Source organism: Bison bison, unplaced genomic scaffold (assembly GCF_000754665.1).
Source record: "Bison bison bison isolate TAMUID 2011002044 unplaced genomic scaffold, Bison_UMD1.0 scf7180017864198, whole genome shotgun sequence".
NCBI lineage: Eukaryota > Metazoa > Chordata > Mammalia > Artiodactyla > Bovidae > Bison > Bison bison.
This window is the reverse complement of record NW_011494770.1, coordinates 4,797,579-4,812,963: the sequence shown is the minus strand read 5'-3', so window position 1 is coordinate 4,812,963 and position 15,385 is coordinate 4,797,579. Positions and strand designations below refer to the sequence as shown.

The following is a 15,385-nucleotide window of genomic DNA, read 5'->3' as shown; positions in this document are numbered from 1 at the left end:
ATTACTTACAAAGGTTCCTCGTGGTCGGCTAACTCCTGCAAAGCCTGAGTATTCTTTCAGTTCATGGTGAGTTTTAAATTCTTCTTCTCTTTCCTTCTTACTCTCCTTTTCTTCTCGAGAACTAGGAGAAGAAGGTGATGCTGAAGAGGATGAAGATCGAGAATGATCTTGCTCTCTACTTTTATGTTTACTGAAAAATAAAAGAAACAAGAAAAATGTGCTATTTTAAAAAAAGATTAAGAAAGACCCTGCTGTATCTTACAATAAGAGGGATATTTTTCAAGTCAAAGAAACTATCCCCTATTAAAATTATCATGAAACTAAAATGATTGGGTGTTCAACTTTGACATAGTCTGTTTCCATTCTCCTCCAATATTTGTTTTATATCACTACTGGAAAACATGCTATGACCTGCCAGTTAGAAACTAGCAGTCTGGAAACTTCAAGAATATAAAGTTCAGTTCAACACTTTTAACATTTTTTTTTTTTTAAAGGAAAGGAAGGGAAGAGTAGGAAAAAGTATGAATGTCCTTAAGGCCATGTTTCAAAATGACTGCAGTTTGTACAACCCTAGGTGAAAACAGTTGATACAGATTGGGCCATAACTCCATTATTGAAATAAAAGGCATATGACATTATAAATACCAGTAAATTAAAATTAATTATAAATTAAAAAACACGAGTAAAATTACCACCATTCACCTAATGAACAGCAAGAAAAACGATTATCTATGATACTTAGTATTCCTAATATTTACTTGACTCTATCATGATCAATACATGATTCTACTGCAATACCCGAAAAGGTCATACCTGCGATAACTCTTACCACTTCTAACAGTATCCATGGAAACATTACTTTGAAAGCCTAATACACATTGCTATTTCAAAAAAACTAGTCCTTCCTCCCCCCATCTCTCCCATGTTAAACCACTAGACATCAGTTTAAAATTCTTGTACTCTGGGTGTTATGAGTTGAAAAAGTGCGGAATCAAGCATAACGAACCAAAGTTCTTACACAAACTGTTTCTAGAAATGCACTGCATTGAAGTCCAACCTCCTGATGTAGCCTGGATAATAGGACACATTAATTTGTCATTTTTTTTTCAGTGTTAGCTTGCTATTCCAAAGTTTTTGTCCTCATCCACCATAAGCCGTGTAAAAGACAAATACATTTTTGCTGTAAAACAAATAATTTTAATTGTTTAAATTTAAACATTCGATTACACAGTCAAAATTGAAAGCAATTAAGCTGACAATTATTAAAGGCTAATTAGAAGCTAAAACCTAACTCCGACAGTTTTAACAATTACCTGTCATCTTTGTAAGATTTGTATTCCTTGTAATCTTTTGGAGTTTTTTCCTGCTTTCTTGATCCACTGGATTCCCTGGAGCCCTTGGAATCCCCCCGTTCTTTACTTCTTTCTTTTCTCCGACGATCTATGTCATGCCGAAGATCAGCAGAATCACATCTTAATTTTTTATCTCCCTATAAAAGACAGATGTAAAATACAGATTTCAGGGAAACTATACGGAAAAAAAAAGATATATATATAAAATACCAATTTTTTTTGCCAGTTTCTAAGCTGGCATTTTTAGTAGCAGAAAAGAATGAATATAACATACTACTTCCATACTTAAGTTTTTGTTTAAAAACGTACTTGCTGTTTTCACTAAACACTTGTGAACACAAGTACAACAGGACTGGAGAAGTAATTAAAAGCTAATTGTCTTCAAAATGTCATAGGTTTCTGTTCAAAGCAATCCATAATAAACTTTCATATAGTAAAATGATATAATTATTTTTCCACTCGGTACATCCTCGTTAATTATCCCTCATCTTTTGAAACAGCTTTTTATATACTTTAACAATGATGGAGATTATACTCAGTTGTGGGTATAGCCATCTGACAGTAAAGTTAAGGGATCCTAAAGTAAATGGTTCTCATTATTTAAGCCTCATTATCATCAAGTTCTTCCCAAATTAGTTGACCAACCCAATAAAAATCACTTTAAAAGTTAAATATTCTGTATTTTCCATAACATGCAAACATAATATGATTAATGAAACCAACTGAGGTTGAACAAGGGTAGAAACAAAGCCAGAAAGATTCATTCCCAATCCTGTACTCAGTATCTGGGCCATATACTGCCCTTTCTCAATTCAGGTATTGCAACGGACATTAGTTTAACTGGGTCACAATTCACCTCCTTCTTGTTCCATTGCTTTTTCAAATACTATATAATTTAGGAAGATGGAAAGAGGCATCTAGGAATGAAGAAAAATTATACATCAGTAAGATGCTAAGCAATGTGGACATCCTTGCTAGTATTCAACAATACGAAGTACTTACTCTGGGAAGTCTAGCTACAATGTTCATAAACATTCCTAAAACTGGAAGTATATGTCCAAATGGTATCAACTACTCACCTATTTGCTCCCACAGTTATGAGAAAATCTAATCAAGAGCAAAAACTTTCCTATTCACCTAGTAATACGCTATTGCCAAGCCCATGGGTAACAGTATAGGTGGAAGTACTTTGTAAACACCAAACTATATATGTAAACTACACACTACTACATGTATGTTAATTGTTCATTCAGATAGGAAGATAAAAGATAAAAAGCAATGTCTTTTCCTCTTATCCTTCCATTAGTTATCACTATTTTCTCTCCTCTAGATCAAAATCTGGTCTGAATAATGAAGAGAGAAGAAAGACACTCACTCTGTCAAGAGTACAAGAATAGACTAAATTGTGGGCAAAACAAAATTAATCAACATTGAACCTAAGACATTGAAAATAAAAGCCAAAATTAGCATTCACTTCTCAGAATCTGCTTTACCAAAATCAATGTGCCCCACGCAAAGAAAGCACTTTCTAAGCTCTAAATTTCTTATTTAATAAATTAATAGCATGCCTAATTAAAAAGCTTATAAATGAAAGCCTTAGTAATAGTTTCTAGTAATAAAGTGCCAATGTTATCATAACAGCCCAGTTATTCAACTCTGCAAAACAGATGTATTCTCATTTTTCTTATCAGAAAACCAACACCCAAAAAGCTAATCACGTTCCTATTATCAAGATAGTATCAGTAATGGCCACAATTAGAACCCAGTAATACCCATTCCAAGTCCCTAACTTTCTCATTACAAGACAGTTGCTCTCTTTTAACCCTGCTCCACATTTCAACTAGAATTTTATGGCCTGTCATATAGACTAATCTACCTAGGAAATATCAAATTGTCAATTAAACAGAGTCCCCTTAATGACTGAATTCCATTCTTAAAAGTCCCCCGACCCCAATGCCAGTCATTCAGACTCCTTTCTGAAGTTTAAAAGCATTCTTCCCCCAAATCTACAAATGTTCCAATGGTAACACAGTTTTTATTCCAAGTGTTCATTTGTAAACCAGTTCTTAGAATGCTTATTTCTTAGTCCAGATCAAAAACCCAGTAGCATGGCGATTACTTCTCGTTCTCTCTTTGAAGAACCTAAAGATATTAATTTAGGCACACATAAATCAAGGAATATTTATTCTGGATCACCCATTTCACCTCTAACAGAAAACTTTATATAATGTGTATCTTTCCTATTATAATTTTCCTGTCTACTCACTGATTCTTTGCCTTTTGCTTAGAAATACTTTTTTTTCATTAGCATTTAAATTAATTATTCTTAGTTTAACATATAGTAAAGGGTGAGCTTAATTTTTTTCTAGGATGAAACACTACATACACACTAACACAGATATATATATATATAAATATATCTATTTACAAGTTATAAATAGATGATGTCTATAAACATTTTGCCTAAATAAACTGCTTATTAGAACAATAGCATTAATGAACCAGAAGTTAACTTGGAAAAGAAAAAGTGCATTCAAAACATACCTTTTGATTTTCTTCTTTAAAAACTCTCTCTTCCCCTGCTAAACGGGTATGCTTCCTCAGGGCACTTGGAGAGATGTCAATTCTCCTTAATGTAAAATAAAGTCTATTTGTAGTCACATTAATTTTATGATTCTACAAATTCCTAAAATTTTTCCATTTTTGTAAAGGGAATACCAGTTTTTTCTCTCCCAGTTGACTAAATTTAGTATAGCAAGATTATTAATCTAATTCTTAATAGATAATTAAGAAATAAAAACTGTATTTATTAAAAATAAATTAAAATGCCTCCAATTATTTATAAACAAATGAAGCCTGATCTTTTAAGATATCAAGCTTACTTTAATCATCAAAAAAGAAAAAACTTTTTTGATTAAAATTATCATTTAAGTATCAGCATATAATTATAATACATCAGTATCAATAAATACACCAATAGGATTATTTGTTCTTAAGTTATCTCCAATATTTTTACATATTCAGTATCTTTAGTTTTATTCTGTGCCTCTCCTTGAGTTCTTAAGCTACTGTCAGTTGAATCTTCTCAGTGCCTCTTCAGCAGTGACCACCAAAACCATACCTACTACGTATTAAGCACTGAATTAGGTACTTTACAATTAATACTAACTGTCAACATCATCCTGCAAAACAGGATATTTTATTTGTTATTCTTATTTGTAGATGGAAAAAAAAACATTCAGAGATTAAATAACTTTTTTATCACAATGCAATTAAGTGAGAGCAAGGAACTGAAAATAACTATCTGACTTCAAATTCACGATCTTTTCACAAGGAACAATTCTATCTCACGAAGCATTTTTATTTTACAAACTTACTCAAAGTGAATAAAATTCAAGGGTTACTTACTCTAGGCATCCAACCCCCTCCCAAAAGACAAACTGGTAACTATTTAATTCCAAACTGGGAAGTGATAAGAGTGAGTATTTTAAGTTCTAACAACCAGTTTTAACCAAATAAACTGAAAATTAAAAAGAAATGGTAAACTGAAAACTTTCATTTGAGTCATGATACCCATATAGTTTCATGTATCTTATCTATAGCTTCAACATGAACTTGTTTAACAGTGTCTTCCTATCAAAACAACATTTTTACATGCCCGGTATACATACCTGTGTATCTCAGGGCTCTTTTGCCTGGCACTATGTTCTTCAGTGGCTTTCTGATACGAAGTGAACCTCTCGTTTAGGGTCATTGAAGATGATTTGAAGTACTGCTCTGTTGATTTAGGAGAAACACTGCCCAATTAGTTACCTTTACCTTAAGAGGAATTTTCAATTGTGACAGAAGGGCATGTAGCAGGTGAATAGAAAATAAAAATACTCAAGAAACCTAGTAGAAGAGAATCAAGTGTTACAAAGAACTCCTACCCTGTCCCACGTAACTTCTTGTACCTCAACAGGTAACTGATGCAAAGTTCCTCACAGGTCTCTGTCAATATTACATATAATCCAAGAACAATAAATATACTAAATCAAGAGTCTCTAATTCCATTTCAATAACGCACTACACTTCCTCAAATAAAACAAAAAGCAACAATAATATGTCAATGTCCTTAAGCCTTGCCAATATGAACCAATGAAGTTAACTTCAAGTAATCATTTGCAGAAAATGAAAATACTAAAATAACTTGCAAAGCTTGTTTTAATAAACTAATAAAATTATTTTGGCAAGAACTATGTTGTTAACAAAAACTGGATTTAAGAAACTGAATACTGGCACTTCAATTGGAAAAATATTTTTTACATCAATTAATACTAATTACTCCAAAAATCTGGCATCTTGGCAAACCTGACAGTACATTTGATATTACTGTCTTGTCTTTTAACAATTTTAAAATTAGTAATATCAACACCAATTCTTTTTTAAACCATTTCAAGATATGCTGTTGATGTAATATAGAAAGACGTATAAAGTCATGAAATGTTACATTACGAAGCAAGCTATCTGCTTAACAGGTCAACATACATCTGTGTCAACTTACCGCCCAATATCCAGCACATGTCTCATAACCAATCATTAAAACTTGAAATGGCCACTACCAGGGTAGTGCCTCAATCATAATTCCATGAAACCCAGGAATTTGAGCTAGCAACTCAGTTTTTATGCCATTTTTGCCAGGAAGACAGAAGATTCAACTTTGCCTGTATCTTTCAACAGCTATTTTACTTTGAAACATGGATTTGCCATTTCAAAACATATTCCAGGACCTAGTTACAATGAAAAAGAAAACATCACTGGGCATTTTCAGCTCTATATGAAGTAAGAGCTGTTCAGATCGGTTGCACAATACCAATAATGAAACATAACTACAGTTCTTTTCTTTTAAAAAAAAAAAAAAAGGAAAAAGGAAAAATTTATCAAAACCTGATCTCAAAATTCAGCAATAAATTGTAAAATGTAGAGACAGGTAAAAAAAAAAAAAAGTGAAAAAAGAAAAAATGTTAATGTTTCATATTCTATGCACCACAGTAATATGGTCATAAATTGGTTCACAAACCTAGTTATAGCCAAATAGCTAAACTCTTTTGTTACTACATTTAAATAATTACAGTAAAAAAGAAATTCATTAACTCTTCACTATTTTGAAATATCAAGTGCATTAAGAATTCCTGAGTGACAAGTTTCACCTATGAGTTGTTCTCAGGTCCAAAGACAAACTTTTCAAAAACGGCTTTTCAGAGCAACAGCCACGGAGATTCCTAGGTAAGAAACCTACTTCAGGGTAAACTCCCTTTCAAACACAAAAATAAAATAATAACATCTATTTGCCCAAAAAGTCGCAAGCTAAAATCTTTGAAAATTATTAGTAACTCTGGAACTAAAATTAGACACTGGCGAAAAGAGAATATCACTACTTCAGTTGAAAAGAACACCCTTCATCATCCCCAGGACCTCAAGGAATGTCATCATTATTATCCTTAGTCACTCACTACTCACAGTATCACTACTTACCTAACACACTTTTAAATTTCTTGAACTTTTTCCCCCCTTTAAAAATCCTAATAAAGTTTTCTGATTTATCATATAAAAAAGTAAAATATTATAACAAATTAAGTAATACAAAATTAACACAGAAACACTGTTTTCCCCTCCCACTGGTTTCAAGTTTCTTTAAAGGTTAAAAAGAAATTCTTTATAATAGTAACAACATTGCACCACTTTGTTATAAATCTATGCCACGAGTACATTAATACAGGTCTTATGAATGCAATCAAAGATAATCTGCAAGCACTCTGAACTTCAAGGACAGTATTATGGCACATTTCAAAAAGACTTTCAGCACTGTATAAATCTGTATCATTTTTTATCATGATACAGATTTTCAGGGTATGTTTTAATTTTACTTACATTTCACTTATTAAAAATCACTTTATTAAATAGGTGTTAATGTTACCAAGACTGGTATCTCATTTATGAAGTGCTATTTATACAAAATTTTAATAGAGACTACATAGAGCCCTAGGGTGCATTATTATTATGCATAGCTGTTAATTTTTTTTTACTTGCAAGAAAAATATAATTCACAATACTAAACATACCTTTAACATGATGAACCAAGGACACAATGTGTTGAATAAATGACTCAGATGTGCTTTTGCTGGCCTGTGGCAACTTAATGTGGTCAAAGATGGATCGGAATTCTTGCTCCTTCTTGACAGAATGGACAAGTGTACTAGCAAGCAGTCTGTCTTTAGTCAAGGAAGCAGGTCTGGAGCATATCGGTAACAGACAGACACATACAAACAAAATATACCATTGGTTTAAATATAAAAATGGTATGTTCAGAAAGTTTAAGATAATTAACTGGAATACTGACTGCCCACAGATTATTTACTGGGGAGCAATGTGGATTACCTGTTAGAATCATCAAGAGGAACAGGTGCCATTTTGAGTTTGACTTCAGGACGATGAGAATCACTGGCTATCATTTTGATCCTAAGTGGGCTCTCTTCTCTGAAGGTAGACTTTTCTCGTGCATCCAGATTCTTGTGTAGAGGGGGACTGTAATCAAAGAGGTCTTTGAGCTTTTCAGACTTTACCTGCTCAGGTGACTGAGTTTCTTTCTTTACTGTTATTCTCTCAGAATTTTTGTCGTCTTCCTTGTGCTTATCTTTTGCAGTGCTAGGCCTTTCTACTACATATCCAGTCTCTTTAAGTTTGTAATTTTTTTCTTCTCTAAATCCATCACTTTCTCTATTGCCTTTCAATGAAACTTTGGACTTGTACTTGGGTCCTTCCTCCTCAGTATTCCGATGAGACGTAGTAGCAAAATTTTTACCCTGATCTGCAAGAACTGACTTCCTGAACTGTCTATAATCCTCTGTCTCCTCTGTGTCATCCCCTTCTGAATCATTAAACTTTTGTTTTCCAGATTCCTTATCACTGAAGTAATCTAGAACTTCCTGATCTTCCCATTCTCCCTCTGCCCTCCCTTTCTCTGATCCTTTCTCCTTTGGAGCCTCTTTATCCCTGGTATTACCCCTATCAAGCAGGAATACTCTAGACTCTTCATCTGTGAACCTGTGAATAAGCAAAGAAGAGGATGGTAACTCTGGATTGCATTCATTCTGGACCACTTACATACTTAACTGTGCTTCCCAATATCACAGGGCCAGTAATAGGAGGAAAAAATCCTACTGAAAATTGCTTTTTTCAGATTCCACTTATAGAAAGCCTTAAAAGCATCCATAAAGCTTATGTGCTGAGTTTTTAAATAAATGCACACATTAAGACTTCTGAAGTTTAAAAAAAGTAAAGCCATTCTCAAAAACTTGTTGTTTACTCATAGTTCACAATTCTGCACTAACAAATCCAAATTTCCACAGAGCTTAAGTTTAATTTTTGAGACTAAGAACTACTAAAATCTGTAATACACTTATCTGATACTTAAAATATACTTATCTATTTAATATATTTATCTATTTGAATCCTACTTATTACACTCAAAATTTCACTAACATATCTACTAAGTAAGAGTTCAAAAAGGTGGACTTCAGTGTAGTTAATATTAGATGTTACTATTCTATCTAAATCACAAAATAATTCATGTATATACTTTTCAGTAGAAAATGATTTCTGGCAATATTAAGTAGAAACTACATATCAATTCAATAAAAAATTAATTTTAGGTTGGGAAGCACTAAAAAAATAAATAGCAAGCTTGCTGTATTTCCTTACTTAAAACCAACCATATTACCTTAGTAATCCATTTTCATTAAGGAACCTTTAGTAATGCTTAAAATTAGCATTCAGACCAAGCATCTCTCTGAAATGTTACTGGAGTCAATAAGAAATACCATTTATTATCTTTTCTACAGTCAGGAAAATTTATTAAAAATTGGCAGCTGGACTATTTATACTACCACACAAGAATATATAACTGCATTATTTTATGTAGGTCACATTATAATGATGAAGACAAAATAAGCTTTCAATGCTTTAACACTTTCAACTTCTCATTTACATTCTTAATTCTGGACTTAAAAAATGGATGAAATGAAAAGGAAGAGCATGAATTATCTTCATAAACATTAAAACACTTTACAATCAACTTGGAATTATTTTATAAAAAGAAAGAAGTCACGAGTAAAAATACTTAAATACACATCACAATGCAATTTTAAAACATAAATCCAAACAGAATTCAGAGAAATATTACTATTATGATCTAAATTCTCTTAACTCTTACCTTTTTAAGAATTTTCCTGTCTTTGCAGTTTCCTGATCTCCACCATCAGGATAAAATGAGGAACGTCCCCTAGCCTCATCTCTTGGAGCGTTCTGTGGTGTGATTGTCTTTGCAGGGCTTCTTCGTGAAGGGATATGATGAATTGGACTATTCTGAGAAGGGCTGTATCTACTTGATCCATTTCCAACAGAACCAGACCCAGATCTTTCAGGACTATGCTGAATGGAATGTGAATGCTGAGAGGGTGTGTTTTTTGCAGAGTGTACTGTACTGAGCATGGGGGCATCAGAGCAAGATGAACTCTGACTAGGTGGTGTAGCAATTGGTGAAGGACTATGGGGCGATCTGGGGCTATTATCATAAGCTGAAAGGCCAGGCCAAATATCACCAGATGTGGCCGATGATTTATTAAACTCATCAATAGATTCAGACGGGTCGTGTTCAAACGTATCTTTCGGTTCCTCCTGTGATTTATTTTTCAAAGGACTCTCTTCTTGAGGTTCCCCTTCAGCTTTTTTGGTTTGTTTTTCCTGAGACCCTCGTCTTTTAGAGACAGGAGACTTGCTATAAGGGGACGAAGAACGAGAAGAGGATGATCTTGGAGACCTAGAGGATCTATATGATCGGCGAGATCTGCTTCGGGATCTTTGAGAAGAAACGGATCTTCTTTTTGGACTCCTAGAACGTGAACGACCTCGTCGAGGACTCCTAGAGTGTCTTCTATTCCAAACAGGTCTATAACCACCTCGATGGTATCTACCTCCTCCTCCTTGATAATACCCTCTACCCCTTCCTCTGTATCCATAAGGTCGTCTCATTCCTCTATTATTTCTGTAATCTCGACGATAATCTCTAGAATAAATTCGATCTCTACTACGAGATCTTGAATACGTCCTGGAACGAGACCTAGAACTAAAAATGAAATAAATATCAATGAAAGAAAAATAAACTATTCCATTGTACCATTCTGATTGAATATATTATGCAAATAAGACGTCAAAGCTAAAAATGTATTTTTTTTAAAAAACCCCTCATTTATATAAAAGTTAAAGGTTATTATTTTCAATGAAAAACATCTCAATTCTAAGGTATATATCAAGAAAACGGGGGAAAAAGTGACATCCAACAATGGGACACACTAACACATCACATTCATGCAGGCACTTAAAAGTGGTAATGTCAAAAGAATACGTAATGCCACGGAAGAATATTCATTAGTGGCTAAATGTATATGTAATAAAAAGCTAGGTCAAGAAAAATACTAAAGAAAAATCAGAAACTAACATTAATTCATAATAAGATCATGGTCATTTATTTTTAACTTGTTTCTATTTTCCATGCTAAGTATGTATTACCATTTAAAGAAAAACCACCAGAGTCAATCATTTTTATATAAAAGAATAAACCTATTGAGACCTCAGAGTCAGAAACAAGAAACTATGAAATAGCAAAGATTATTTACTGCCAAATAATTCTTACATTATCCAATTCATCTCTTAACATTACAACAGTTCCCCTTTATCTGCAGGAAATTCATCCAAAGTTTCCCCAGTGAACTAATTCTAAACAACAGATCCACTCACAGCGTTCTTGGAGACTAAAACATGTTAATGAATTTAGCACTCTGCCTGTGTAAGCAATCTATAACTGTTAGCTGGTATGATTATTATAATTTAAAGAGGTAAAAGCACAGTAATTCACCTGTATCTCTTCTTCCTTGAGTGTGATCTTGATCTTGATCGAGAACTAGACTGTGATCTAGACTTTGATCTTGAAGAATGTGATCTAGAATTGGAGCGACCCATTTCTTTTCTCCTAGGCAAATGAGAGGGCAAAAAAGGTTAAAATCACAATGCAAGAGAAGTAGTTTCTATTATTTAACTTATCTTCAGATACAAATTAAATTTATAAAACATTAAGTTTCCCAAAGGATATTACCCATCATTATTCAAGTAAGTACTAAGTCAATTATCCCTAACTAAAACTGTATTTGCACCTGCATGGCAGGTATTGTAAAGAAACAACAGAAGATTTCTATGGACTTTTCCACTTATGTGCCTCAATCCAAAAAAAGGCAGCAGCTGCAGAAGTCAGAAAGAGCAATGACATCAGACTGCAGCAGTACGTTAGATGTTATTCCATGCCCAATACAAATGCCTACCTCTCCTGTAAAAAAGATAAATAATATCAGAGTATTACAGATAACAAACCTGAAAAGAAAATACAAATGACATAATATTAAAAAACAGAGTAAACCTACCCAGCTGTCATCATAAGTGCTTTATGGCTTTGAAATGGGACTAAACTGACCACTCCATGTATGCAATACTGCTTGGAATGGTGATGGATAAGTCTCCCAGTAGAATAAAGGTCATTAAGTCTCTTAACAGCTGGAGCTCAAAGCTCTGCTTTCAACAGTCATGACTGTAGAAATAAAAATGGACTTATGTGACAATGCCTAGTTCACCCTATAGCTTTCTGGTGAAAAGATGAAAAAGGATAAAAGAAACTAAAGAGATTGCTGCAAGAAGAGATTGGGACGGCAAGAAAAAGAGAACCTGTACACCAATATTCTAACTTTTCTAAATACTAGCTAGTATCTAATGCAATAATCAGACCTCATGAAATTAGTAACAGGACTGATTTATAAGATCCACTCTTTACAAAATTAAACCTACACATCTCCCAAGTTTATTCCTGCTACAACTATTTTAAATTTTCACTAATTTACACAAAATTAAGTATTTTTTCCCAAAAAAATCAACTCACTAAACTTTCCTAATAGCCTGCAATTGCCATGTATTTAAACCATTTTGACCTAATTAGACTTTGCTCAGTAGTATGAAAGTTTTTGAAAAGTATTGAGATAAACTAGAGGAGGCAATGATGTCTGCATACTTCCTCACCAAAAAAGCCACATAAATGACAAATTCAAAGGGTTTCAAACAAATATTTATTCTAAAATAAAACACAACTGTCTTCAAAGAGACAAACACCAGCTTCATCTTCTCTCACTCTTAATTCCAAGTGAGTTAAGATATAAAGACAGTACCTTCCTCAGAGATGTAGAGAGGATTAAATGAGTTGATACATGTAATATTCTTAAAACAATTTTCAGCACATAATAAGCAATCAAACCTAACTTTAACACCCATGTAAAGGGGAAAAAGTTAAGTTATGGAACTCCTCTTGTACACATAAAAGATAAGTTAAATAAGCACAGCTATTTTGTCCTGATTACTTTTGAATAACTGTGTGTTTTGAGTCTTTAAGTAGATGTGTTTATACAAGTAGAAGCAGATATACAACCTAGAAATAAAGAGAATCTTTTCCCTAAAACTTTAAAAATCTGGCTTACTTCATACAAGTCACCATAACAAAAGTTTCAGACCATATCACTTTTAATCAGTCTAAATCATTAGGTTCAGAAGTCACATTTTCTTTAAAAAGTCCAAACTTCAGACTAGAAAAACTAATCATCTACCTTGGGTTTTATGCAGGATCAAGCAGTCAACTGAAGTCTTTGAGATACTGTAAGATTCTTCCTGGAGAGAATGTTCTGAGAAATTAAATTCCTAGCAAAGATAAAAAAAAAAAATTTGAATTATGATAAAAAATCCACTATTTACAACATATTATCACTCAGCACTGCAATAAACTCTTAATAAAGGCACTAAATATTTCAGGAACAGAATATTGAATCAGGAAATAAGTTTTTAACCATAAAAGCTTAAAGAAATTTAACTTTTGTTTTAATCAGAATGCAGCAGTGCATTATGAAACTGCAGGACCTTTAATGCAAGCACTTGAGTTCTAATTTTAGCGATCTAGGCTTTAGAAAACAGAAGCTATACTGTCATCCTATCAGAAAATTCCAAAGTGGTTAGCGTAAGTGGCCATCTTGGTATAACATGTTATGTATCTATAGTAAGGGTTTCCCTCACAGCTCAGTCGGTAAAGAACCTGCCTGCAATGCAGGAGACCTGGGTTCGATCCCTGGGTCAGGAAGATCCCCTGGAGAAGGAAACTGCAAACCATTCCAGTATTCTTGCCTGGAGAATCCCATGGACAGAAGAATCTGGCAGGCTACAGTCCATGGGGTCGCAAGAGTCGGACACAACTTAGGATTCAACTACTACCATCTACAGTTAGTATTCATAATGCTACAGTTTATAACAACTATAGTTTGAGTTTACTTTAATGCTATTTATCTTATCTTCTCCTGACCACTTCCTTTCATATAGTTCAGTTTCATTTGAAGCCGATTTTTAAAGTTAATGTAACAACTATCATGCTGCTGCTGCTTATATACCAGATGTTTCAAAAAAAAAAAAAACAACCAGCCAGTAGATGAAACAAGTATCAACTGGAAGCCAGAGCTCTTCCGAAACTAATTTATATTACTATGCAAATAAATTTAAGTTATACACAAAGTATTGAGCAGTTTCAGTATTTACTGAAATGCTTAGCCTTATGAATAAAATTCAGTTATTATCAATTATGGGGCTTCCCAGGTGGCGCTAGTAGTAAAGAACCTGCCTGCAACGCAGGAGACACCCGTTTGTTCCCTGGGTCAGAAAGATCCCCTGGAGGACAGCATAGCAACCTACTCTAGTATTCTTGCCTGGAGAATCCCATGGACAGAGGGGCCTGGAGGGCTACAGTCCACGGGGTCACAAAGAGTCAGACATGACTGAAATGACTTAGCACACATTTTCAGCTATGTACAAAGCACAGTCAAAACTACAAGGGGATCAGAAACTAAACAATACAAAATTGTATGTGACTACACTCAAGGAATTAATAAATCAGTTTAAGTGGGAAAAAAACCCACATTAATATCTGTCCTATCAAATTATTGATCCAATGAAAAAAATGTAATAAAAATGAAAACACAAAGTAGAAGAAATAAGATTAAACTGGTAAAACAAGAACATGTTCCCTAAATATTTATACAGGGCCTTACAGCTAAGGGAATTATTTTATTTTTAAGATAGGAAGAAAGAATAGGAACCTAGCAAGTATGGGAAATATAGCAAAATAAAAATTAGCAAAAACAAAAGAACACGGATACATTAAACAGAAAGATTTCTAAAGTATTCCTATGTTTAGTTTTAAAAATATTAGATCCCCCAAGTTGGCAGAGAAAAACTCTCATCTTTTAAACTGATAGGCTGTTATGAAACTTTATTCTGACCGAGAAGTCCAATACTACTGATTCACTGCTGGAAGTGATACAAGGCTCATTTTAACCAACACTTACCCCCAAACAATTCTAAAAGGCTTATTTTAGTTTCTGTATATCCAAAGAAGAACCAATTGCCAAGTCTCTCTTTACTCCAAGTCATGATTTTCTGAGGTACCAAGAAAATATATGCTAGAAACAGCAAAGTGAGGGAAAAGGGGCTGTAGGCTGTTAGCCTAGCAGACGTACCTTCTTATTCACAATCAATGAATATATTCAAGCATCCATACAAAAAACTCAATGATCATATACAAAATATGACACATAATACGTTAATAATATACATTACAAATTAACATTTAATACTGTTAATATTTAAGACAGTACAAAAATTGTAATCAGCTTGCCTTTTTTCTACTTTAAACAGAAGTCTATATACAAAGCACTGTGTTATATATTATGGGAGACACGACAGGTCCCTGCCAAGTCACTGTCCAACTCTGTGCGACCCCACAGACAGCAGCCCACCAGGCTTCCCCGTCCCTGGGATTCTCCAGGCAAGAACACTGGAGTGGGTTGCCATTTCCTTCTCCAATG

General features: G+C 33.6%; 1 protein-coding gene across 5 annotated transcripts in view; it reads right to left on the bottom strand.

Moving 5' to 3' along the window:
* The window catches only part of BCLAF1 (BCL2-associated transcription factor 1), a 31,160-nt gene that overhangs the window by 10,131 nt on the left and 5,644 nt on the right, over window positions 1-15,385 (bottom strand). For 2 of the 5 annotated variants that reach the window (XM_010844243.1, XM_010844239.1), the window contains exons 2-10: window positions 13,088-13,178; window positions 11,305-11,418; window positions 9,604-10,509; window positions 7,770-8,435; window positions 7,454-7,623; window positions 5,024-5,129; window positions 3,897-3,981; window positions 1,314-1,489; window positions 10-190 (exon numbers count right to left, since the gene is read on the bottom strand). In XM_010844243.1, coding sequence (XP_010842545.1) covers window positions 10-190; window positions 1,314-1,489; window positions 3,897-3,981; window positions 5,024-5,129; window positions 7,454-7,623; window positions 7,770-8,435; window positions 9,604-10,509; window positions 11,305-11,408 — 2,394 coding nt within the window. In that variant the 5' untranslated portion in view covers window positions 11,409-11,418; window positions 13,088-13,178. Of the gene's footprint in view, window positions 1-9; window positions 191-1,018; window positions 1,181-1,313; window positions 1,490-3,896; window positions 3,982-5,023; window positions 5,130-7,453; window positions 7,624-7,769; window positions 8,436-9,603; window positions 10,516-11,304; window positions 11,419-13,087; window positions 13,179-15,385 lie in introns of those variants that run through there. The other 3 variants (XM_010844242.1, XM_010844238.1, XR_825629.1) reach the window with 2 other exon arrangements.